Raw genomic sequence first — 27,695 nt, 5'->3', positions numbered from 1 at the left:
CTCTTAAAACTTAAAATTATAGGGGCGCCTGGGTGGCTTAGTCGGTTAAGCGTCCGACTTTCGCTTAGGTCATGATCTCGCAGTTCGTGGGTTCGAGCCCCGCGTCGGGCTCTGTGCCGACTGCCAGCTCAGAGCCTGAAGCTTATTTCGGAGTCTGTGTCTCCCTCTCTCTGACCCTCCCCTGCTCACGCTGTCTCTCTCTCTCTCCTAGAAATAAATAAAAATATTTTAAAAAATTATAGAGTTGGTTTTAGATTCTTTAAGTTAGTATGCAATGAAAGAAAGCAAGCTGAAATTTTTATAATCCACAATGATCACAGTTGGAGGCAAATCTACTGCCACACGTTGATTATTATAATTTGACATTGTCTCTGCTTTTGAACCTTTCCTCCAACATTGACCTATTTTAACATGCATTCATCTCCATATTGAACACTATATGTGTAATATATAAACGCACAAACATGTTTAGATAGGATGAGAATATTGCTCATAGCCCAGCTTAAATGGTACTTTACCTATTCGACTTTTCTAAACTTCATGACTAGACTTTCCACCTTGCACCTTTGAAATCCCAAAATTTCTATATGTTTTTCATGGTCTTGTCACCTTTGTCTTTATACCATTCAACAAATATCAGTGTCTTTTTTGTGAACGTACTGTCTTCTGTGTCTCACCTTCACTTAACTCAGTGCTCCTTAAAAGCCAGCCTCTTGCACAATAGCATTTAGGATAGGGCTTTGTTCTTAGAAGGTGCTCAGTTAGTATCTGTTGACCAGACAATTTTGAGAATAGCCTCAAACATAGGCACACACTTAACTCCCATGGTTTCAAAACTTATAAGTTAGAACAACCCCTTTAGATCATTGGGTATGAAGGTCATGTTTTTCGTAGGAGAACATTTATGTGATATGCTAACTATTCACAAGAGCCCAGTGCTTGTTCTTCAGCTCCTTGTCATAACTTCAACTACATAGTTTGGAATGTGAATTACAGCATCCATTGAAAACATATTGACCTCCTAAAGCCCTATTTATAGGATGCAAGTTTCATTCTCTCCTTTTTGTTCTATAAAAAAATATTAGAGTGAACCATCCAAAGTTATTGATACAGGACTGGAAGCTCCCTACAGTCTTTAGGCAAACACTGTGGCTAAGCCCCTGAGGGTCCTGCTCACTGACACTGACTTTACTATTGGATTCATGCTGCAGAGCACTGAGCTTTTCTGTTTTGTTTAGTTTTCTTTTATCTTTTCTTAAAAAAGATCTTAAGGACAATATACTGTTGACTATTCAATCTGCAGAGATTGTATTCTTCTCCTTGACATTTGAAGGATTCTCACAATATACGTGATGACTTCTCCACTGTGATTGATTGAAGGGATTGTAACAGAAAACATTTGAGGTTCTCTCATAAGAAAGAGCACTTGTATAGCATGTGGTTGAAAGAATGTTATAGTACCAGAATCTTCTATGGTACATATAGTCAGTCTTAAGGCATTATTATTTTAGCAAAAATATTTTGTGTGGCCCTCAGGAAAATACTCTCTACACTCATTTGAATTTACAAGGTCAGCCATACCAGTATTGGAAAGAGACCTTTGGGCCTTGACATTTTTCTGTTTAGAAAAGGACATAAAATAGTTTGACAAATATTCCCAGTTACAGATAGTTAAAGGCTGTGGCTTAATATAAGTTGTCTATTGGCTCAGTGAAAGTCTATTAACTCTATGAGTATTTTATGACCCATTGAACAAGAATCATACTTTTGATAGAATTTTGTTGATCCATTATTAGTTGAAAACCAAATCTAGAATAATTTTGGTCTCGAGTTATTTTTTTTCTGTTATTTACTTTTTTCCCCAGCTTTATTGAGATATAATTGACATATAACATTATATAAGTTTAGAGTGTACAATGTAATAATTTGATATTTGTATATGTTTCAAAATGACTACCAAAATAAGGCAAGTTGACATATATATCACATCACATCATATATATTTGTGTGTGTATGGTATGGTGAGAACTTTAAAAATTGACTCCTTTAGCAGCTTTCAAATATGCAATATAATCTTGTTAACTGTAGTCACTATGTTGTGCATTACATTTTCAGAACTTATTCATCTTGTAACTGGAAGTTTGTACCCTTTGACCACTTTTGCCCATTCCCACCACCCCCCTGGCAATCACTAGTCTGTTCCGTTTCTATGAGGTGTTTTTTTTTTTTTTAGAGTCTACATATCAGTGATATCATGTAGTATTTGTCTTTCTCTGACTGACTTATTTCACTTAGCATAATATCCTCAGACTTCATCTATGTTGCCTTTCAAATGGCAGAATTCATTTCCTTTTTATTATGGCTGAATTTCTGTTCATTTTTAATACACTATTTTTTTTTTTACAAATAGTTTATTGTCAAATTAGTTTCCACATAACACCCAGTGCTCATCCCCACAGTGTCCTCCTCCATGCCCATCCCCCCTCCCCCCCACATCCATCAGTCCTCAGTTTTTGTCAGCATTCAACAGTCTCTCATGGTTTGTCTCTCTCCCTTTCCCCCACCATTTCCGCCCTTCTTCTCCCCCTTGTTCCTCCGTCAAGTTCCTCCTAATCCTCCTATACGTGCAAACATATGATATTTGTCCTTCTCTGCCTGACTTATTTCGCTCAGCATAACACCCTCAAGGTCCATCCATGTTGCTACACATGGCCAGGTTTCATTGTTTCTCATTGCCATGTATAATACACTATTTTTTAACTAATTTTTTTTAATGTTTATATAGTTTTGAGAAAGAGACAGAGAGACATGGAGAGAGACAGAGCATGAGCAGGGGAGGGGCAAAGAGAGCAGGGGAGGGGACAGAGGATCACAAGTGGGCTCCACACAGACAGCAGAGAGCCCAACGTGGGTTCGAATCTATGAACGGCAAGATTATGACCCCAGCCGAAGTCAGATGCTTAACCGACTGAACCACTCTGGCGCCCCTTTAATTTACCTTTTTATTGAAATAAAACATACTCGAAGTACAAGGAAAATAATACAGCATAATAATTTATTAGAGTGAACACATCCACGTAACCACCACTTATGTGGTGGCAAGTTATAGGACTTTCCAGAAATTCAGCAATTCTGATAGTGCCCTTCTCTCCTCCCAGATTAACCCACTATTCTGACTTCTAACATTATAGAATATTTTTTTTGACCTCCTTGACTCATATTTTTCACTCCCCACCCCTGCCTTTGACAGCAATCACCAATGTGTTCTTTGTACCTGTGAGCTTTTTAAATTTATTTTTTATTTATTTTGTTAAGATTCTACATATAAGTGAGATCATATAATGCATGTCTTTGTCTGACTTATTTACTTAGTATAATGTCCTCATGGCCCATTCATGGTGTAACATATGGCATGATTTCGTTTCTTTTTTGTGACTGAAGAACATTCTACTATATATAGTAGAGTATAGTATAATCTCTTCTTTATCCATCCATTCACTGATGGACACTTAGGTTGTTTCCATCCTTTGGCTTTTGTAAATAATGCTTCAATGAACATGGGGTGCATATATCTTTTTGAGTTTGTATTTTTGTTTTCTTCGGATAAATACCCAGAAATCGAATTGCTAAATCATATGGTAGTTCTTTTTTAAATTTTTTTGAGGAACCTCCATGCTGTCTTCCACAATGGCTCCACCAGGGCACAGGTTTCTCACAAACAGGGCACAGGTTTCTCTTTTTTCCACATACACCCCAACACTAGTAATTTATTATCTTTTTGATAAGAAATATTCTAACAGGTGTGAGATTCTATCTCACTGTAGTTTTGATTTGCATTTCCCTGATATTTAGTAACGTTGGGCACCTTTCATGTACCTGTTGGCCATCTGTAACCTTCTTTAGAAAAATGTCTATTCCAGTCCTCTGCCTGTTTTTTAATTGGGTTGCTTTTCTTTTTTTAACCATTGATTTACATCAGTTCTTTATATATTTTGGATACTAAACCCTTATCAGATATATGATTTGCAAAATTTTTGCAAAAATTTTCTCCCATTCAGTAAGTTGTCTTTTCATTTTCTTGAATGTTTCCTTTGCTATGCAGAACCTTTTAAGTCTGATAATTCCCATTTGTTTATTATTGCTTTTGCTATTTTTACTTTTGTTGTTAGACTGAAAAAATTATCACCAAGACCATGTTAAATTGCTTACTGCCTATGTTTTCTTCTAGGAGTTTTATGGTTTCAGGTCTTAAATTCAAGTCTTTAATCCATTTTGAATTAGTTTTAGCATATGATGTAAGATAATGGTCCAGTTTCATTTTTTTTTTGCATTTGGCTGTCCTGTTTTCCCACTATTTACTGAAGAGACTGTCCTTTACTTATTGTTTATTTTTGGCTCCTTTGTTGTGAATTAATTGACATGCAAAGGTATATTTCTCATCTCAATTCTGATCCATTGATTTTTGCATCTGTTTTTATGCCAGTACTATACTGTTTTGATTACTGTAAGTTGGTAACATAATTTGAAATCAGGGATATTGATACCTCCATTGGTGTGCATATTTTCATTGTCAGTACATACTGCCATGCCATTTTCCAGAATTTTCCATTTGTCATTTTAATTGCAAAGCATTCTTGCTAATGCTTTGCCTTGATAGTCTTTTTAATGTTTCCATTCTGGTTGATGTGCAAAGATATCTTTGGATTTTAACTTCCAGTTAATTAATGTGGCTGAGCACCCTTTGGTAGGCCTAATGACCATTTGGCTATCTTTTATGAAGTGCACGTTCAGTTGTTTTTCCTATTTTCTTGTTGATTTTAAGAGTTATTTATATCTTCAGGTTAGGAATTTTTGTTGCTTATATATCTTGCGAACGTCTTCTCTCCTTTTTTAGCATGGCTTTTTACTTCTGAACTGTGTATTTTGGTGACTAGTCCTTAGGTCTAATTTAGGTCAACATAGCAGTCTATTCCTTTATGAGCTATGCTTTTGTTTTGTTAGAGGAAGCTTTCTTATTTGAAGGCCATGGTGATGTTCCCCAGTGTTATATTCTAGAAGTTTTATTGTTATAACTTTTATATATAGATTTATAATTCCTCTTTATAATTTAAAATTCCTTAATTTTTGGGTATGGTTTGAGGTAAAATTTACATTGATTCCATATGGTATCTAATTGACCCAGGAACATTTATTGAAGAGGTTTTCTTTCTCCACTGCACAATCATATTACCATTATCATAAATGAAATGACTGTATATGTGACGGCCTTGTTAGGATTCTGTTGTGGTATACTCTGGTTAATAACTTTGTTTTAATAGCTAAATCTGGTCGCTTGTGCTTTGTAGTTTTTCTTTCCCTTTAGGATTTTCTAGGCCAAAGATTAACCTTTTTTTTTTTCCTTGTAAAGGACCAGATGTAAATAAGGGCTGCATAAATATTTTAGCCTCGGTCGCCCTGTGGCCTCTCTGGCCATTGTAGCATGAGAGCAGCCATGGACAATCCATGAATGCTTGATTGTGACTTTGCTCCAAAGATTCTTAATTTATGAAACAGTCAGCAGGCCAGATTTGGCTCAGGGGCTGTAATTTTCTGAATCCTGTTATAGGATAGTCTTAGGTTTTTACTTTACTACAGAAATTTTGGAATTATTTGCCAATTTACACACATGCATATGCACATATGAGATCTAAGATTGTGTTGAAACTGTAGATCAATTTCAGAGAATTGAAATATGTGAAATAGTGTGCCTTACAATCTATGAATATGGATACCCCTCTAATTAGTTAAGCTTTCTTTAGTTTCTTTTAATATGTGGTGATTTTTTTATGTAGAGCTCTTGCACATCTTTAGTTGGATTTTCCTTTAGCGATTTAATATTTTTTATTTTAATGTAACTCATTGTTTTTCATTTTTATTTTTTATTGTGATACAGAAAATATAATTTAGCTTTTGGATGATAACTCTAAAATGACCTTGCTCAACTTACTAATTATGGTTTGTGGATTTTTAAAAATTTTCTGCATAAACTATGCTGATCTGCACGTTAGAATTTTATTTTTTCTGATCTAATCATGATATTTATTGCACTGACAAGTGCTTCTTATACAGTATTGAATAAAGGTAGTGATAGGTGAAAGGTGATAGGAAACATCCTTGTTTTGTTCCTGTTCTTAAGGGTAAAGTTTTCAGGTATGCACCTATTGAGAGGAATATAGGATTTTTCTTTATTTTGTCAATGTGGTGAGTTACATGTTTGGTTTTCAGTTAAAATAATATATTTCTGGAATAAAACCAACCGATTATGATGTGTTACCTTTTAGATATATTGCTTGATATGCTTTGCTAACATATATTGGAATTTTGAATTGATGTTATGAGTGATATTGGTCTATAAATTTCCTTTCTTATCATAGACTTCAGAGGTTTATTTATTTTTGAGAAAGAGAGGGGGGGAGGATGGGGAGAGAGAGGGACAGAAGATCCAAAGTAGGCTTCATGGTGGTAGCAGCAAGCTTGATGTGGGGCTCGAACTCATAAACTGCAAGATCATGATCTGAGCAGAAGTCACACCCTGCACCCACTGAGCCACCCAGGTGCCTCTCTTGTCATAGACTTTAGATTTTGTTATTTATGCTTAGGCAGGTCTCAGTACATGTACTTGAAAGTATTTCCATTTTTTTCTGTTCTCTGAAAGAATATATGAAAGGATAATGTTATACTTAAATGGAAAAATTTTCTGCTAAAGCATTCTTAGCCTGGATATTTCTTTGTGGGATATTTTAATTTCAGCTTCATTTCCTTTCTTACATATATGTTTACCCAAGATTTCAATTTCCTCATATGTGAATTTTGTGTGGTATGTTCTTCCAACAATTTTTTTTGCTCCAATTCTTGAATTCATTGGTGTAAAGTTTCTTATAATATACTTTTAAGATATGCTTGATCTCTATGTGTTCTATAATGATGCCCTTTTTACTTTCTGATTTTGATAATTTGTATTTTCCCTTTTATTCTCCCCTTGATGCATTTTCGTAGAGGTTTATCAATTTTATTAGTCTTTTCAAAGAATCAATATTTGCCTTTATTGGATACTTAGTTTATTTCTGTAAGTTTATTAATTATTACAGTTATCTTTGTTACTTTTCCCACATTGTTGGGGGTTTAATTTGCTGGTCTGTTTCTAAATTCTTGAGGTAGGTAACGATATTTACTTTTAGTCATTTTTCTTTTCTACCATATGCAGTGTTTTTTAAAATTTATTTATTATTTTTTATTTTTAAAAATTTTTAAATGTTTTATTTATTTATGAGAGAGAGAGAGAGAGAGAAAGAGAAAGAGACAGTGTGAGCAGGGGACATTGCACAAAGGACATTCTTCTATATAGCCATAATATACTACTGAGACTTAAGGAATTGAAATTGACAAGTTTCTACCACCAAATCCTAAGACCCCATTCAGTTTCCACCAGTTGACCCAATAATATGCTTTAGAGCAGATGGATTCCTTTCAGAGCTGTATATTGCCTTATTTGTCCTTCTGGGGGTCTCTTGATCTCGAATACTTCCTCAGTCTTTCCTTAACTCTGATGACCTTGACACTTTTGAAAATGGAATGTCAGCTACTTTATAGAATTTCTCTCATTTTGATTTTATGTGATATTTTCCTTCATGACGCAACTTCGGATGAAATATCACAGAGGTGATACTGTGCTGCTCTTCTTTTATCCCATTTGGTGGCATAGGATTTTGATTTGTCCCAGTTTGGGTTACATTAATTTTGATCACTTGATTAAAGTGATGTATGCTAGCTTTCTCTACCAAAAAGTTGCTTTTATTTTTTGTAGTTAATACTCATTTGGGAGGAGACTCTGGGAATTATGTTGGGAAGGTAATTAATGAATGTGTCGTGAGACTTTTTTTTTTTGAGACATTTTAAGAGTATATAAATACCTCCTTCCTCATTAAACTTTTAATTTATTCATTTGTTTTATAAGTGTGGACTCATGTTTTCCTCGTTTATTCAGTGGATTTTTATATGTTACTACCATTTATTTGGGGGCTCAAATTTTCATAAATTTGTTAAACAGGAGCACCTTCAAGTTAACTTCTGTATCTTTTTTTAAAAATGTGCCTGTTATTTTTTATTTTTTTAGCAGTTCCTTACTTCCTGAGACAAGTTGTCTAGGGCCTTTACTCTTTCTCTGGAAATATTTCTTAAATTCTACTTCACATGATATTTGAAGAGTTAGTCTGGCTCTCTTTTCTTTCAAGTTTGCATTATTTTTCTTTTCTTTCCTGGATTTATTTTTAATTTTCTTGTGTTTTTGTATTTAAAGTATGTTACTTGTAAGCAGCAGACACTTGGGCTTAAAAACAAATCTACATCGATAATATTTACCTTACTTGAAGTGTTTAGGTGATTTATAGTTAATGGGATTGCCAACATGTTTTAGTTTAAATCTACCATTTTGCTATTTTTTTTAACTTTTAAAAATTTTATTCATATGTTTTAAACTCTTTACCTCTCATTTCTTTTCTCCTTTGGATTTGACTAAATAATTTTTTTAGCATTACATCTTTTCCCTTATATTAGCTTGTTAGTTTTACTTTCTTTTACTATTCTTCGTAGTTACCTTAAAGATTTCAACATACCCATGACAATTTCTTGATATTTTATAATCTGATAAATTAGTTTTGTCACAACTTTCCAGAAAATGCTTAGTACTAAAACACTTTAACTTATATTTTGTATATGATGTAAACACACAAGAGAGTTTATTATTATTTTATGCCATCAATATTCTTTTTTATTCTCCATATATTTACTCTACTAGGTGCTCTTTATTTCTTCATGCATTTCTATGTTTCCTTCAAGCATCTGTTTAATTTCGTATGAAGAATTGCCTTTAAAATTGATGTTGGTGCAATTCTGCAGTTATGTTGCCAGTAATTGTCTCCATTACTCTTGTAGGGGGATGTCCTTACTGTGCATTCACTTTTCTCTGTTGCTTATTGGAAACAAGTACAAAAAGCAATGCAAAAAATGAAAACCTTGATGAATTATTAGAAGGCAGACACCGTGTGACCATTAACAAAGTCAAGAAATAGAACTTGCCAGCACTTCAGGATTGTTTTCCATGAGCTTTCCCAGTCAGAGTATTCTGTTTTCAAAGAGTAATGGTGAGCAAGTTTATGGTTTTATTATCCAGTGTGCACTTCTCAACATTAAAGTTTAGTCTTGCACACTTCAAAAAATGGTATGTGTTTTCTGTGTACAGCTTTCCCTCCATCCCTTTGTTTTCCTTACACCTTATCTCTTACGAAACTAGACCATTTGACCTATAGTTCCATAGTCAGGCTCTTGTTGACTATATGCTTATGGTGCGGTTCTGTGTCTTTATGTTTTGTTTTGTTTTTTGTATTTCTACAATTTAACAGATTATATCAGAAGGTTGATCAGACGGGTGAAATTCCTTTAGCGAATCTGTAGGTGATGGTGTGAACTTTCAGTAGGAAGCAAAAGATGTCTTGTTTTCGGTGTTTTTGGGTGTTAGCACCCGCTGATTCTTAGTGCCTTGATCTTTGGGGTTTTTCCACTTGCTAGTTGGAATGATGCTGTATTCTATCCACATTAGCAGATCGTATTGACCTTGCATGCTTTATTTTCTCTCTTTTAGCCCTAATTTAGTTTTAGTTCTGTAAGTAGTGCTTACCACCACTCTGTATGTCAATACCTCTGTAGTAATTTTGGTTATCTGAAGCTCATTCTCTAGTAGATTCTTTAGAAGAGCTCATGGGAACAATATTATTCTGTTTTTTTTTTTTTAAGCCGACAACAATTTGTGCCCTTTGAATATACAGAACATAAAATTGTTTGATTACGTTTTCTTTCCCTAGGTATATTAAATGTTAACTCATTTTCTTTTGTCATAAAACATTTCTGTCAAAAATTCTAAAGAAAATCTAATTTTATCTTTCTTTAAGCCACATGCTGATGAATTACAGTTTTTTCTACCTGTCTGTTCTTTGCTATGATTTTTTTCTCTGCAGGCTTCTGTTATTATATGATGGGCCCACTTTGCCTACATTCAGTATTTGTTACTTTCTCTTCTTTTTTTCATTTCTTTATGATTCTTAAAAACAAAAATATTTTTCCCCCAATTTTTGTAAGGCTTTATCTATTGTGATTATTCTTGTGTACTAGTGTACTCCATTTCTAAAAATGCTGTTTAATTTATTTTACCTTTATCTCCTCTTTGATTTATATCACCTCCTTTCTCAGTACCGCTAATTCTGATTTACACAATTATTTTAGGACTGCATGTGTTTTAGCTCTATTTGAAATGCTACATTATAGTCTTGGTTTGCTTTTTGATTATATCTTTTGGCATACTTTCATCTCCTGTAGAGATATTACTCTGCTCTCTAATCTCTCTTTGTTTTTTAATGATAATCTTGTAATTGAACCTTGACACCTTTAGTTTTCTTTAAATTGTGAGGAAACCTGGGTTCAGACAGNTGGTGTTGGGAGAACTGGACAGCAACATGCAGAAGAATGAAACCAGACAGCCCTTCTAACCTCACTGGGGTCCTACTTCTGTTCAGTCTTCAAAAGTATGGCTCACTGTTGCTCAGACTTTCAGCCTTTGCTTCTCTCTCCATTTTTATGTGGACATGCTCTTTTCTTTGTCATCGATTGAGATCATGTTAATTCACTTCCCTTTTCTCTAGCATTGGGCCTTTCCACATTTGGATGCCCTCAGGCTCTGCGATAGCATCCAACAATACATTTGTGTATTTGGCTACTGTTTCTGGGTCTCCACTGGAATGCTACTCTGTGTTAAGTGACTCCATTAGAGCTGGAGCCTAAAGTCCTCATACCTGATAATTGCTGAATATCCTTTAAGAACAATTGGAGATATACTTGAGGCTTTGGATGATTCTGTATTTCTCCAGCGTTGGTTTACTTTTGCTGCTGTGGAGATACCTAGAGTAGGGAAAATGTATCTTAATTCAGTTAAAGATTTGATTCACTCTGAGCTGGGCTGCATTCTTCTTCAAGGTTTCTTTTCTGATTTATCCTTATTCCTTCGTACAGCCTGTTAGGATCCCAACTAAAAGCCTCTGTTACCTTATTTAAAAAACACTTAAACATATTAACAAGTGGAAAGAAACATAGAGTAAGCATGCATATAACCCCTTTGGAGATTTTTAAAAACTCCATTACCTCCCCTAGCTTGATGAGATTGCTGACATCAGTTTGGTTGGTCTCTTTTCCAAACACAGGGCCCCTCTTTTGGCATCTCTTTTCTCTGGGTTTTTGGTTCCACGTGTATAATTTTTGTCAACTCTCTGTTGCCTCCAAAAAATTATTATAATATTTTGTCTGACTTCTCCAGTTGTTCTCAGGAGAAAAGTTTGTCTGAAGCAACCTAATTTGCCATTGGCAGAAGTAGAAGTTTGTTCTGATCACTTTTGAATGAAAATAATTCCCAGACTTAGCTTGGCAATGTTTCTGTTTTCTTGCTAATTTCTCAAAAAAAAGTGAATAAAACTCACAAAAAGAAACACATTGAGAATTTAAGAATCTCAGCACTGAAACCATGCTTGAAAGCCTATATTATATAGTAATTTTAGGAAGAGGAAAAAAAGTGTTGCAAAATCTTATGACAGGCAGTAATAGAAAGTAGTAATTCTTAAAAAAAAATAGGAATTATTCCTTTGGAGGATTTTTAAGAGAATGATCAAAAGTTAGTTTTCAGTGTATGAAATTAATAATTGCCTACTTTCCAATGAATGTGATCAACAACATTTATTGTGCATCTGTGTGTAGAACTGCTTTTACTATTCAAAAATTTCAGCTTTAGTATGAATACATTTTCAAGTTTATTTGCAATTGAATTTAGACAATAACCTAAATCAGACAATCTAATTTACAATAATTGGATAGATTAAAATAACAATCTACTCAATTAATTAAAAACCCATTTTTACACATAAATGAAAATCTAACTGATATATGATAAAAATTAACCCATACTCCCCAATAAGGACCTCTCAGATAAATTGAGTCAATTTTTTTTCTCTTCACATGCTAAAACATGTCACTAATAACAGAATTAATGGCAAGCAATGACATGGTTAACAGTTTCTTAAAATACTGTTATATTTTAGAGAATAATTTCATCTTAAAATGTTTTAACTAAGGCTTTAAATTGATGGAGTTTATGTCCTTTCTATATTTTATGTGTAACCATTATAGAGATGTGACCAGGGTGTCTTTTGTTGTTGTTGTTGGCTAATGATTTATGTTCATTCCTAAAAATAGAAGATTCTAAAAGGTGAATAAAAGCCACTTTTGTGTAATATCCTTTTTTAACCAAGAATATTAGAAGGAAGTGACTTTTTTTCCTTGTGTGTGTTTATTTACATTCATATCAACATCTATAGCTACATCTCAATGATCTATAATAATGTAAGACCTACATAAAGCCTTTAGATTTCCTATCTGTCTTTTAATAATTAAGTGAATTTCAGATCTTTGATCTGTAAAAAAAAAAAAAAAGAAAAGAAAAGAAAAGCTTTGGATAATGAGATACACAAGAAGACTATATCTCTTTCCATCAGAGGAAGAGGTCTATGAATTCTCAGGTAACCCAAGTGTTTAATGTTCAAGAGGAAATGGATACAAATGGTATTGTGTGTGTGTGTGTGTGTGTGTGTGTGTGCGCACATGTTTGCGCTTTGTATCTTTTAGGCAGGGTGGATATGTATAGTCCTAAACTGAGCTTTTTAAATCAAATTTATCTTAATAGACTCTTTGCAATACTTAGTTTCTCTAGTCTTCTTGTCTGCTTTCTGGAGACTATGCTCTGTATACCGCCACCACTGAGATTTAATTCTAATCAAATAGCAAAATTACAGATGTGCACTTTTTTTTTCCCCTTCATCACTTTTACTTTATTTAACAAATGAACAAGAAGTGGGTGGCTGTTCTGGGCCTTCACAATATATTAAACCTTTCTGAACATTTTTCTCAAAACCGTTCATCTGCTTGGTACCATAAATAGATGAATGTTCTTCTCATACTCCTCCCTTGAAGCAGTTTAACAATTAGCTGATTTAGAAATCACGAGTATTTCCATTCTATCATTTCTGCAGGATTTGTTCCTAAATTGGAAAAGTAGGTATTTATCCGATTAGCTGAAGCATAAAACAAAGGAAAACTTTCAAAGACTTGATTGTGAATTTTTTTTTTGCTTAAAGTTTTACAAGAAACAATGTTTTATCATCCAATAAAATTAAAGTTTACATACATTTTTCAAATGACTAAAATCTTTCACACTTGCCGAGGAATATAACAGTTTTTCTCACATTTTCCTAATTATGAGATGATGAAATTAATATTGTATACTTATGTAAAAGTGGTTGACTGTCATGTATTTGGGAATGTCCATTGTGCCGGAGTATTGTAATCAGGTTTGCAGGTACTTCCGGCAATCTAGGGTAGTTGATATGCAGAAACAGGCTTTTTATTTATTTTTTTATATTAAAGTTTTTTAATGTTCATTTATCTGAGAGAGAGAGAGAGAGAGCAAGTGGGGGAGGGACAGAGAGAGACAGAGACACAAAATCCAAAGCGGGCTCCAGACTCTGAGCTGTCAGCACAGAGCCCAACGCAGGGCTTCAACTCATGAACTGTGAGATCATGACCTGAGCTGAAGTTGGACACTTAACTGATTGAACCACCCAGGCACCGCAGAAAAAGACTTTTTAGAATACAACTTGCAATTCTTTCAAATGTAGCTATTTCTTGGTGTGTGCCATTAATAATTCTTTTCTCCAAATTTTATTTTTTATTATTTATTTAGTTTTTTAAAGTTTATANTCCATCCATGTTGCTACACATGGCCAGATTTCACTGTTTCTCGTTGCCATGTAGTATTCCATGGTTAAAGTTTATATATTTATTTTGAGAGTAAGTGTGTGCACAATCAGGAAAGGGACAGAGAAAGAGAGGGAGAGAGAATCCCAAGCAGGTTCCATACTGTCAGTGGCGGGCCTGTACAGGGCTCAAACTCATGAGCCTTGAGATCATGACCTGAGCCAAAATCAAGAGTCTGATGCTTAATCGACTGAGCCATGCAGACACCCCTTTCCTCAAAATTTTAATCCTTTCTGATCTGCATAGAATTATATGTGACTATACATTTTCCAAGGAATTAGAAATTTTTTATTTAGTAGTATAAGGCATTAGCTGAGACAAATTAGGTTTCAAGTCAAAAAGATTAATCACTTGGTTGATAGCTAATATATTCCAGCCTCTCGGAAAGAACTAACATATTTCCCATGAGCTAAAGCAGTCATAATGTATCTGATCTCTTATTATTGCCAGTTTTCACTTTTCATAGTAGAATGAATTAAAAAACAAAAACATCACTTAAAAGTTTTATGCTTCTGATTTTAAAAGTAACACATACTCCTTATGAGACATTAGGAAAACCCGGAAATGCATAATAATAAAAAAAATCGGAAGATAATTTCTACATTCTCGTATACCTTCCTCTATTTTTATTTCTGTCAACATAAACATATATTTTAATCAAAATTGGTATTATACTATAAATTAGCCTTGATTCTTTCTCTGAACAATATATTATAAATCTCTTTAGTTAATCATGTGTTCAGTTTTGTGCAAGTGTAAATAAAACAGGGATGCATGTCTTGTGCCTTCATGAAGCATACTGTCTAAGTGAGGGGACCCTGAAACAAATAAAAGTATAATTGCAAAATAGAAGTTTTATGAAAGAATAAGCAGGTGCTATGAAGGAGAATAATTTTAGTGGTAGGGGACCAACAGTAGCATATTTAGAGCCAGAATGCTGACATTTAAATAGAGGCTTAAAGGATGAAAAAAGTCAATCATGCAAGAGTGGGGTTAAGAGCATACTCGGAAGAAGAAATAACAGGTGCAAAGGCTATAGCAGGGAAAGGAGTTGGCGAGTAGAGGGATCTAAAAGAAGGCCAACAGGCTTGGATGAAGAGGGGAGGAGATACTGGCTCATGATGAAGTTCAAGAGGCAGACAGGGGTCAGTCCTACAGACAAAAGAGAAGAGGTTTAATTAGAAGCATTATGGGAAGCCATGGAAGACTTTCTGGTGGTGAAATTGCATGACTGTGCTTACATTTTTTCAAAAGATTATTTTGGATGTCATCTCAAGGAAGAATTGGAAGGAGAGCAAGAGTTCACGAAGATGTGAGTTAGGAGGCCATGGAGGTGGTCCATGAGAAAGATGAAAAGCTGGAATTAAGCTGTTGACAGGAGATATGGAGAGAAGTAGACAGCTGTGAGGTGTCTTTTGGGGTTGATATTGACAGCTTATGAGTTGGTGAAGAGTAGGAGTCAGTGGGTTAAAGAGAAGGAGTTAAGAAGAATGGCTCCCATTTATGGCCTGAGGAACCAAGTGGATGATGATATCATTTATTGACAAGGGGTAGATTTGGTAAGGACGAAGATTGAGGTGTTGGTTGTGATAGAAAATAAGTATTTAAAGTCAGGTGATAATTCTGAGGGGCCTTTTAGACAAGCACATGATTAAGCCAAGAAGGCAGCTGTGTGCATGAGTGTACTCAGAAGTGAGTCTGGGCTGATGCTTGCATTTGAAAGTTATCATCATGGGATTTAAAAGACAAAGGAGCAGATAAGATAATCTAAGAGAAGAGTGAAGAAAGACAAATATAGAGGGCCTAGAAGTGTGCTCTGACAATGAGAGATTGCATGCCTGAGAATCTAGGAAGGGCAGAGAAATGGGAGTGTGGTGTCAAAAGCTAGAAAAGACTGCTTCAGAAAGGGAAGTGTGGACAGCCGTGTCCCATGGTGCTAGCAATCTAGTGCAAGAAGGGTCAGAGTGACCGCTAGGTTTTGCAACGTGAAGGTTACTGGTGAGGTCGTCAGAAGCAATTTCAGTGCTTTGTATCGGAAGATATATTGTAATAAATGTCCATAATATATAGATGATTCGCTAAAATTTTAATGGCTGCATATAAATATTCACTTGAGATAGCAGAATGTATGCAGCTACCCATAATGCTGACAAGCCACTAGTCCCTAGGAAACAGGCTTGTGGGATGTTTTAATGGCTCAGGCCCTGAGAAATCGTTGGCTTGCGGCTCAGTGGGCTCACACTTGGTGATTTCACTCTGTTTTCTTCCCTCTGAGTGTGAGTTTGAGTTAAAATCCATGAGAGGGTTTGGGTGCTAAGGAATGGATACTGAGTGAGTTTCTATTAGAGAGTGTGGTGCATCTGCTGGTTTGGTGCTCTCTTTGGGGAGCTTCAGGCAGTAGAAAGGCTGGGAGGGCCCAGGGTGTGTCCGGTTCAGACTTAACACTTCTTGACATCTGTACTCCCCTCATGGGGTGCAAGGGCACTGCCGGCTCATGGTTATTTGGTACATGTTCTTATTCCCACTTTCTAAAAATTAGAAAATGCTGGAGAGGCTCATTGTTGGATCTTCTCGGGGCATCACAGGTTTTATTCTGAAATAGAAGAGAGTCTTAGAAAGAATGTGGGTATTGTAGCCAAAGTAAATATAGATTTTGTAGCCGAGAGTTGGGACCCTTTGCCTCAATGTTCTAAAATGGGCTAATAATACCTACCTTTCATGGTTAAAGTGATGTGTAAAAAGTACATGGAACAAAGTAAATAATAAATGGTGGGTGTTATTATTCTTGTTCAAAGTAAATGTTCAATATTTTGGATATATTGAATTAGTTATCTGAGTTGTGGTTTATCTGTATGATATTGGTCCACAGTATAAAACATTTTCAGATACATAAGCCTCTGCAAATTAGTTCTTTTTGGGATAATTAGTTAGCAATAGCCATAGTAAATCCTTTGTCATCAATATTTTGTACCATAGTTTTATTATCAAAATTTATGTAAACATGACTTTCACTTTTTACTGGATTAGCACAGTTCTCTTATTCCTATTAAAGGATAGTATTTCCATGAACTTTAATAAAAATTGGTTCTCTGATAAGATGGCATGCATAATGCTGTTCACAAAGGTTCAAATTCCCTTATTAGAATTCCACGGGAGCGAGACGGAAAGAATGTAAGCCAAATACAAAAAAAGACATGTAAAATTTGTGTTTCTGCTCTGTCTTTGGAAGCAGAGTCTGGTGGCCTTCCTTCACGGTGAGAGCAAGGACTAGAAATTGTCTTTTCTTGTTTTCCACTTACGCTAAGATGGAGAGACTTATTTTGTTTAAGCAAAAATGTAATTCACTAGCTTAAAATATGTAAGTATCATAGGTCCCCATCTGGCTGTCTAGATACCATAAGAATTAAAGCAAAGCAAAGCAAAAAAAATGATTTAAATGTATATTAGATTCTACGAAAGGTCTCCCCAAAACATGGCCAATGAACTGTTTTGTGTGCAAGACTTCTTTATTATGAAAACTCATACCCCTCTAATTGTAAGAATATATGTTGCTTGGCCTAGTTTTATACTAGCTTAGGAAACTAATCTGTGTACATTAAAATTTAAGGGGGAAATAACTTCTTTTGACTAGAATGAGATTTGGTTTTCGAGGGGAGATGGTGTTACAGCTTGTTATATGAATTTTCAGAAGCTGCTTTTCTAATAATGTGAATGAACTCAGTGCTCATTTTCTGATTTCCTTGAGTGACTAAGAGGGAATGATTTTGTCTCTAAAAACTTTTCTGGAGGGCTTTATTTTATCAAGTTATTGGGATATTTTTTTACTTATGTTTTCAAGGAACTGTATTAATGTAAAGTAGTATACTTTAGTAATCATGCAAGACTTGATTTTAACCTCTCTCTCTCTCTCTTTTTCTCTATAGTTTGGAAGGACTGAAGTAATTGATAATACTTTAAATCCTGATTTTGTAAGAAAATTTATCCTGGACTACTTTTTTGAGGAAAGGGAGAACCTTCGCTTTGACTTGTAAGTTCTGGAATAACTTGCATTAAAAAAAAATTAATTGTCAAAGGCAAGTTGTGTAACATAATGCTGGGTCTGGTTGTGCTGAATACTAGATTATACTGGCAGGACACCAGATTAATTCTATTTAGAGTGTGTCCTAAACACTGTCCCTAGCATTGCCTTACATTTTATAGGCTTTTGGCTCTATATTTATCGGAAAAATTAGTGAACAATTTAACCAGCAGAAATGCTGCCTGGTATATATGGACATTCTTTCAAACCATTTTAAACCTTAGTGATTTCTTTACAAGCTCCTCATATGTTCCAAGGTGATCTCATTTACTCCCATATGCAATATAATAATGTGCAATATAGTAATGTTCCCCAGATCTTTATTTCTCTCAGCTTTCTTTGTGTAGTATATGGATATCTCTGCCTAACTGTGGCTTCCTTTTCTCCCTTCGTGGCCTCATATTTCCAAGACACAGGATTATAGAGCCAGACTGCTTGATATTTTTAATATTCTTGTTATTTCGATACTAAATTAAGCACACCAAAATATTATTGTCAGATTCAACTTCTTGTCTGCATTGAATTTGGAGTCAGTTTGTAAGCTATTATTCGTTATCAAGTTTTTGTTTCACAGAGGTAAATTGTGCTGATTGTTGAAACATCTGGATAGTGTTAAAAGAAAACCTATTGAGAGGGAAAAGTATAACATATTAGAGCATGTACTTAATAAATTAAAATTTATTTTAATTTATAAAAGTTTATGAATACTACAAGTGTTTAAAAATATAAATGTCTTACTTTAAATAGCTGGGAACAATAAAATGTACCAGGCTGTCACAATTTATAAATTTTTTTGATGGAAGTTATCATATCTTATTGGAAAAAGTCATAAATTGCTTCCTAGTGTAAAAGAAAGTTATCTACAATTAACAATCTTTTTTGTTTTCCCCCAAAATGTGTGCAGTAAAATAACCCACCATGCTCTGTTTAAAAAGGGAGATTTTTATGCCAGCCCTTTCCTTCAAGAGTTATAGGAGTTCTAAGTATTCCTTATATTTATCAAACAAAATTTATTATGCCCCATTTGGTTTTATTTTATTGAAACCCCTTCTCAAATAATAAAAATGATACTTAGGAGAACAATTGGAATGTACAGTTTACTGACCATGTTTATCATGGAGATTACTCACAGTGATGTTATTTAAAAACGACATATAGGGGCGCCTGGGTAGCTTAGTCGGTTAAGCGTCCAACTTTCACTTAGGTCATGATCTCGCAGTTCGTGGGTTCGAGCCCTGCATCGGGCTCTGTGCTGACTGCCAGTTCAGAGCCTGGAGCCTGTTTCAGTCTGTGACTCCCTCTCTCTCTGACCCTCCCCTGCTCACGCTATCTCTCTCTCTCTCTCTCTCTCTCTTAGAAATAAATAAAAATATTAAAAACAAAAACAAAAACAAAAAAAATGACATATTGTTTTTAAGAACTCTTTCATAAAACAGTGTGGTACTCCCCTAATTTTTTTGCTCCTGGTTTTAGACTTAACTTTATCCTAAAACTAGCCGTTATTTCATGATTCTTGTTCTCTTTATTTCCCTTTCTCTCTCTCTTTCTTATTCATTTATACTGTTTTCTCTATATATTTAAAAATATTAAATATTTATTATAGACTTTAAATAAGTAGGCATTTAAAAGTGAAAGTTTCAGACACCTGGGTGGCTCAGTTGGTTAAGCCTCGAACTTTGGCTCAGGTCATGTTCTCATGGTTTCTGAATTCGAGTTCCATGTCAGGCTCTGTGCTGACAGCTCAGACCCTGGAGCCTGCTTCCGATTCTATCTCCCTTTCTCTCTCTCTGCTCCTCCCCTGCTCGCACTCTGTGTGTCTCTCTCTTTCTCAAAATAAATAAACACAAAACTTTTTAAGTGAAAGTTTCTTGTTATTCCAATACCAAAAAACAAAACACAGTTCACAAATAACCAAAAATGTACATGACTCAATGTAAATTCTTCCAGGGTTTTTTTTTTTAAAGATAAACAAGCATATGAGAATCTCAGTATTTTGAAAATCATAAATATTTTCCTATTACTTGCATTTTCAGATACCTTTATATATATATATTTCATTCATTTTATGCTGCATAATTTTCATTGAAAAAAAAAACACTATTTGGCCAAACACGTTTTTTTAATTTCTGAGAGACAGACAGACAGACAGACAGACAGCGTGAGCAGGGGAGGGTCAGAGAGAGAGGGAGACACAGGATCCGAAGCAGGTTCCAGGCTCTGAGCTAGCTGTCAGCACCCAGGGGCTCGAACCCACCAACCATGAGATCATGACCTGAGCCAAAGTCGGATGTCCGGCTGAGCCACCCAGGCGCGCCTAGCCAAACATTTACTGATGGACATTTTGTCTGGTTCTATGTTTACTATTACATATAATCCTGCAGTGAGTATCATCTTATGTAAATTTCTTATATTTTTTTTTCATTTTCAGAAATGAAAAGATATAGACAGGAGTACTCACTCTTCATGCTAATCTTTGAGACCAACTTAGAAATCTTTTTTATGTTAATTTTTTAATGTTTATTTTTGAGAGACAAAGAGACAGAGTGTGAGTAGAAGAAGGTCAGAGACAGGGAGACACAGAATCCAAAACAGGCTCCAGTTTCTGAGCTGTCAGAACAGAGCGTGAAGCGGGGCTTGAACTCAGGATCTGTGAGATCATGACCTTAGCTGAAGTCGGAAACTTAACAAACTGAGCCACCCAAGTGCCCCCAAATTAGATATCTTAAACATGGTTTTTTTTAAGTTTTTATTTTAATTTGTGTTAGTTAACATACAGTGTTATATTAGTTTCAGGTGTTAGGTGAACGTGATAACCACTCTGCTATGGAAACTCACTTATATTAGTTTCAGGTGTGCAATATAGTAATTCAACACTTTCATACATCACTCTGTGCTCACCCAACAGGTGCATTCCTTAATTCCTATCACCTACTTCAACCAACCCATCACCCACCTCCCGTCTGGTGACCATCATTTTATTCTCTATAATTAAGAGTCTGTTTCTTAATTTCTCGGTCTGTCTGTCTCATTGTTTTCCTTTTGTTTTATTCCTTAAACTCTACATATGAGTTAATTCACATGGTAGTTATCTTTTTCTGACTGGTTATTTCACCTAGCATTGTACTCTCTAACTCTGGCGATGTCATTGCAAATGGCAAGATTTCATTCTTTTTGATGGCTGAGTAGTATTCCATTGTATACATACACCACATCTTCTTTAACCGTGCATCAATTGATGGACACAAGGGCTACTTCCATATTTTGAGTATTGTAAATAATGCTGCTATAAACATAGGGTGCACATGACCCTCTAAGTTAGTATTCTTGTATTTGGGTAAATACCCAGTGTTGCAATTGCTGGATCATAAAGTAGTTCTATTTTTAACTTTTCTATACTGTTTTCCATAGTGGGTGCACCAGTTTGCATTCCCACCAACAGTGTAAGAGGGTTCCTTATTCTCTGTATCCTCACCAACGCCTTTTGTTTCTTGTGTTTCTTATGATTTTAGCCTCTCTGACTGGACGAGGTGGTATCTCATTGTAGTTTTGATTGTATTTCCCTGATGATGAGTGACATTGAGCATCTTTTCATGTGTCTCTTGGCCATCTGTATGTCATCTTTGGAGAAATAACTGTTCATGTCATTCTGCCCATTTTTAAATTGAATTATTTGTTTTTTGCGTGTTGAATTGGTAAGTTCTTTATATATTTTGGATACTAACCCTTTATTGAATATGTAATTTGTAAATATCTTCTCTCATTCTTTAGGTTGCCTTTTAATTTTATTATTTCCTTTGTTGTGCAGAAGCTTTTTATTTTGGTGTAGTCCCCATAGTTAATTTTTGGTTTTGTTTCCCTTGCCTTAGGAGACATATCTAAAAAGAAGTTGCTACGGCTGATGTCAAAGAAGTTACTGCCTATGTTTTCTTCTAGGATTTTTATGGTTTCAGATTTCACAGTTTGGTCTTTCATTCATTTTGCATTTATTTTTGTGTATGGTGTAAGAAAGTGACCCAGTGTCATAAGTTTGCATGTTGCTGTTTTCCCAACACTGTTTGTCTTTTTCCCATTCAATATTTTTGCCTGAATTGTCAAAGATTAATTGATCATCTAATGCTGGGTTTATTTCTGGGTTTTCTATTCTGTTCTATTGATGTCTATTTTGTGCCAACAATAAACTGTTTTTGATCACTACTGCTTTCCTAATATAACTTGAAGTCCAGAATTGCTCTCCTTTTCCTTTTCAAGATTGCTTTGACTATTCGGGGTCTTTCATGGTTCCATACAAATTTTCAGATTCTTTGTTTTAATTCTGTGAAAAATGCTGTTGGTATTTTGATGGGGATTGCACTAAATCTGTAGATTGCTTTGGGTAGTATGGACATTTCAACAATACCTGTTCTTTTAATCCATGAGCATGAAATATCTTTCCATTTCTTTGTTTCGTCTTGAATTTCTTACATCAGTGTTTTATAGTTTTCAGAGTAAAGGTCTTTCACCTCTTTCGTTAGGTTTATTCCTAGGTATCTTATTATTTTTGGTGCAATTGTAAATGGGAATGTTTTCCTAATTTCTTTTTTGGCCACCTCACTTAGTCTATAGAAATGCAACAGATTTCTGTACATTGATTTTGTGTCCTGCAACTTTACTGAATTCGTTCATCAGTTCTAGCACTTTTTTGGTGAAGTCTTTCAGGTTTGTTTTTTTTTAAATATTTTTATTTATTTCTAGGAGAGAGAGAGAGAGAGAGAGAGACAGCGTGAGCAGGGGAGGGTCAGAGAGAGAGGGAGATACAGACTCCGAAATAGGCTCCAGGCTCTGAGCTGGCAGTCAGCACAGAGCCCGACACGGGGCTCGAACCCACGAACCGCGAGATCATGACCTAAGCAAAAGTCGGTCGCTTAACCGACTAAACCACCCAGGTGCCCCTCAGGTTTTCTATATACAGTATCATTACATCTGCAGATAGTGAAAATTTCACTTCTTCCTTACCAATTAGGGTGCCTTTTATTTCTTTTTGTTCCCTGTTTTTGTGGCTAGGACTTCCAGTACTATATTGAATAATAGTGGTGAGAGTGGGCATCCCTGTCTTGTTCCTGACCGTAGGGGAAAAACTGAGAGATTTTCCCCATTAAGGATGATCTTAGCTGTGGGTTTTTCATATATGGCGTTTATTGTGTTGAGGTATGTTCCCTTTAAACTTATGTTGTTGAATTTTTTTTTTATCATCAATGGATGTTGTACTTTGTCAAATGCTTTTTCTGCATCTATTGAAATGACCATACGGTCTTACTCTTTCTCTTATTGATGCAATTTATCACATTGATTGGTTTATGAATTTTGAGTCACCCTTGCAACCCAGGAATAAATCCCACTTGATCATGGTGAATGATTTTATAATGAATTGTTGGATTCTGTTTGTTAGTATTTTCTTGAGAATTTTTACATCTATGTTAATCAGGGATTTTGGCCTACAGTTCTCTTTATTGGTGGTGTGATTATCTGGTGGTGGTTTTGATATCAGGGTAATGCTTGCCTCATAGAACAAATTTGGAAGTTTTCTTTATTATTTTTTGGAATACTTTAAGAAGGGTAGGTATTAATTCTTTAAAGTTTGGTAGATTCCGCCTTTGAAGCCAAGATCCTATATACTTTGTTCTCAGAATGCCTTGTCTATGTTTTAGCTCTGATTTTCAGAACCCCTTTTTGTTTTATTTTGGTTGCTATCTGCCAACAGGCTCCTGTCACCACCAGAAGCAACTGCTGCCAGGTGACTGTATCACCACTGTATTCACTTGGCCCTGGCTTCTTAACCCCGCATCCTACTCAGCCTTTATCACTTATATCATAACTGTGGCTATTATAGACTTTCACAAGTGGAATGGAAAGAAAGGAAATAGTGCTTTCAAAAGGTTGATAACAATCAAATGTTTGTTAGAAGACCAATGAGCCAAAAATTGAGAGCTGGGCTAGTCATTCTGCAGAGGAAAAGAAGGTAAAGAATGATTTGCTAGTATGGAGGTAGTGATTACATTCTCATCTCTACTGAAGATGAGGCTATGAAAGCTAATGGGTTTTAAAAAGTGTCGAGCGCAAGAAATGTAATTTCACTGAACTCAGTGCTGGTTAGTCTCACCAGAAACTTATTTCATGTTTGTAAGCTTTCTTGGTATTCTGAACATGGACAATGGAAGGCTTAAAGGTAGGAAGAAGTTAGGGCATTGCTAGAACTTATCACATCTCTTTAGTATTTGATGATAAATCAATAATATTGTTTAACTTCTCTGTATTTCAGAGACTTAATAAAAGAAAAAAACTTCAGTACACTTAAAGGTGAAAATATAGAAGGAAAAACTGATAAGAAGGTTTAATATGTTTGTTGCTAATATCTTCCAGCTATTTATAAACTAAATGAAATAATTATAGAAGCTCATAGAGTTTGAGAGTTATAATATAAGTTTTATAGACCCAGACACAAAGAGGTTATTTTTGTTAGCACTACCACCATTATTCACAGTTTGTAATAGAATCATACACATATGTAACTAACCCACCCAACACATTTCTGAGGTAGAATTAACCCATTTTTGTAAATGAGAAAACCAAGGCCCAAAAAGTTTAATGTGTTCAAAGGATCTGTGCTCTCCAATACTGAGTCAGATTTTGCCTAAAATAGCTTATAATTAAATGGTGCAAAAAACAAATTTCTAAAATGTTATGAATATCAAAAATAATGTCTAAACTGGGATTTTTTATTTTTGCCTTAGTTATCTAAGGCAAATACTATCTAATACTGATGAGCATCTATGTCTTAGTATTCTGCCACACATTGAATACAATAATATGATAGAGTATATTTAATCTATCTAAGTAAACAAAGTAAGACTGTTTAGGAAATTGTTTTGTTTGATTGGAATGGGAACGTATTTTATCTCAGTGTGACAAGAAGAAATAATGTGACAGAAATTAGTGTAGGTAAATTGATGTTTTAACTTCTTCAGCTTTCTCTTCTGAAAAGTATAGTAATTTTTACAGAAATTGTGTAATGTTTACATGTGAAAGCATATTGCAAGACTGAATTAGGTATCCTTTTACCTTTTGAATGCATTTGGGTAATTTCAGCAACTTGATTCAAATAACTGTATTTCAATTGTATATTATCTCTGAACAATTCAAACAATTAGGGCCAGAGAAATGGATGCTTGGAGAAGATTACCAAGAAAAGCAACAAGTATATTTTCTTTGTTCATGTAGTGTTTTTGATATCACTTTAATTAACTCTTTTTGGTTTATCATGTATTAGAATATCTCACGTAACACCTTTCACCTGTGAGAGCAGGTTTTCTTTTTAACTTTGTGATGTTTTCAGCATATCTACCCAAGTAAGTGTGGAAAACACTGTATTTGTTCCCTAGTTATGTGTATGTATTTATTCATTAGCATACCTAATTATAATTGATTTTTAAATTTTGTCTTAACAATGTCTTATTCCCAGGAAAAAATATTCATTGTAGCATATTTGGAAAATTAAAATAGGATAAAGTAGGAAATAAATCACCTATATCCCTAATCGGCATCTCTCAGAGAACCACAGCAATTCTCCAATGCTTTTATGGTAACATGTTCCCTTGAGGGAACAGCAATTTTGAAGAATACAGTAGTCCGAATTGGCCAACAGACAGATATAAACGGTTTTCAAATTTGTTTCTTTAATTAATCAGTCCATTGATTTTATAAAATTCTGAAAAATACAATTAAAAGTAGGCTGTAAAAGTGTGTGATGTAAAGAACTGCATATTATGGTAGGTTTGAGAAATGGTTTTAAGAACCTTTTTTGTTTAACTTTCAATGCTGATAGAAAATTGCAATGGCAGAGATAGAGAGGGAGAGAGAGAATGAATATGTACTCCTGTCACAACGGACCCAAATTTCTGTAAATTCTGATTAATCCATAGTTATTATTATTACCACAATATGCCTGATATATATATTTAAGATTAATTTACCAACCACACTTTTTTTATATTTATGTCAATGTTTATTTATTTTTGAGAGACAGAGTGTGAGCAGGGGAGGGTCAGAGAGAGAGGGAGACACAGAATCTGAAGCAGGCTCCAGGCTCTGAGCTGTCAGCACAGACCCCAGTGTGAGGCTTGAACCCACGAAGTGTGAGATCATGACCTGAGCCAAAGCCAGATGCTCAACTGACTGAGCCACTTAGATGTGCCCCAACGACAAATTTTTAAAAATCTCCTGACTTTTTGATTTGATGTGTACTTCTTCATTCAAGATGCATGTTTTTTAAAAAAGAAAAGAAAAAAAAAAAACAACCAAACCCCAAAACCAAAACAAACAAGAGCCATGGTCTTTGTCATCATGCTACGCATATATTACAAAGTCATAAACTGTGGCATTTATTTATTTTGTTATAGTTATCACACTGACGATAGTATAGGTACCTCATAAATCACTTTTTTGCCACAGTTAGAAACTATTATTGGCAGAACAGCTGCACAGAAATAACTCTGAGCAAGAGGTGTGAATAGTCACATCACTGTATAACATGTACAGGAGAATAGAGGAAGTTAGATAGGATCTATTTCACTCTTGTTTTTCCACTTAGACCCGAACATCAACATCATCAATGGCAATGGTTGTGTATTGTATAATATTATTACATTTTATTTTTGAAGGATTTCAATCCTTTGGGGCAAGTAAGTTTTTTATTTCTTCCTAACACCATTAATTCCAGTCTTTCCATTGGTTGAGGACTCCCTTAACAATGTCAAGGTCTAATTTCATGACCTTTCAGTCACTTTTGTTTATTAGAACCATCTTGTTTTTGTTTTTGTTTTTGTTTTGGGGGGGTTGTATTTTATTTTATTTTATTTGGGGGGGAGGGGCCAAGAGAGAGGAGAGAGAATCCTAAGCCCGTTCCACGCTCAGCACAGACCCTGAAGCAGGGCTCAGTCTCATGACCTTGAGATCATGATCCGAACCAAAATCAAGAGTTGGACACTTAACTGACTGAGTCACCCAGGTGCCCTTAGAACCATCTTATTTTGTTAATCATTACATGCTCTTCACTTTAAAACTTTAATCTCAACTTCAGAACTCCCCACTTCCTCTCCCTCAGTTGGAGCTATTTTCAGCTACTTGGGAGAGAGCAGCTGGTGGAAGAGGGAAAGGGTAGATGAGCTGGGAGGCAGAGGTGTGGGTCTCTTATCTTCTGAAGAATGTAGACCTTAAAGGGGCACATATCACACACTACTTGCTCCTCAGCTCTCGGAAGGTACTCCCTAGGACTGTCACCTGACATAGTTTTTATTGGCAGCTACAGGCTGGACCCGTAGGCAGTTTCTGTAGCTCTGCAGCATCTGACTAGGGGCCCAGATGCTATCTTCTCCTTCTTCAGGCAACTCAGATTTAAGAGTCCCCTTCGCTTGACTTGGGGAGTGGGAGGAACTTCCCACCTGTCACTTTAGGAGTAAGTTGTGAAGAAGGGTCTGATCGCACCTCTGAGCTAAGCATAAGAGGATATCAGCATCTTTTGTTTTCAGTTTTGGACCTTAGCTGGGATTCCAGAAGTACAGGAAAAACTCCGGTCAACATGTTACCTCTAAATGAAAGGTAATCTTTAGGATCAACCCAAATCAGTTGCTGCCCATTTAGT

At 35.1% G+C, this 27,695-nt stretch overlaps 1 protein-coding gene across 1 annotated transcript in view; it reads left to right on the top strand.

The window, feature by feature from the left end:
• CPNE8 (copine 8) overlaps window positions 1-27,695 on the top strand; it is a 219,755-nt gene that overhangs the window by 37,556 nt on the left and 154,504 nt on the right. Inside the window, exon 4 of the mRNA XM_077753550.1 lies at window positions 17,868-17,971. Coding sequence (XP_077609676.1) covers window positions 17,868-17,971 — 104 coding nt within the window. The remainder of the gene's footprint in view (window positions 1-17,867; window positions 17,972-27,695) is intronic.

Source organism: Crocuta crocuta, unplaced genomic scaffold (genome assembly GCF_008692635.1).
Source record: "Crocuta crocuta isolate KB4526 unplaced genomic scaffold, BGI_CrCroc_1.0 scaffold30, whole genome shotgun sequence".
Lineage (NCBI taxonomy): Eukaryota > Metazoa > Chordata > Mammalia > Carnivora > Hyaenidae > Crocuta > Crocuta crocuta.
The sequence above is the reverse complement of the archived record's forward strand: the minus strand, read 5'-3'. Positions and strand labels throughout refer to the sequence as shown.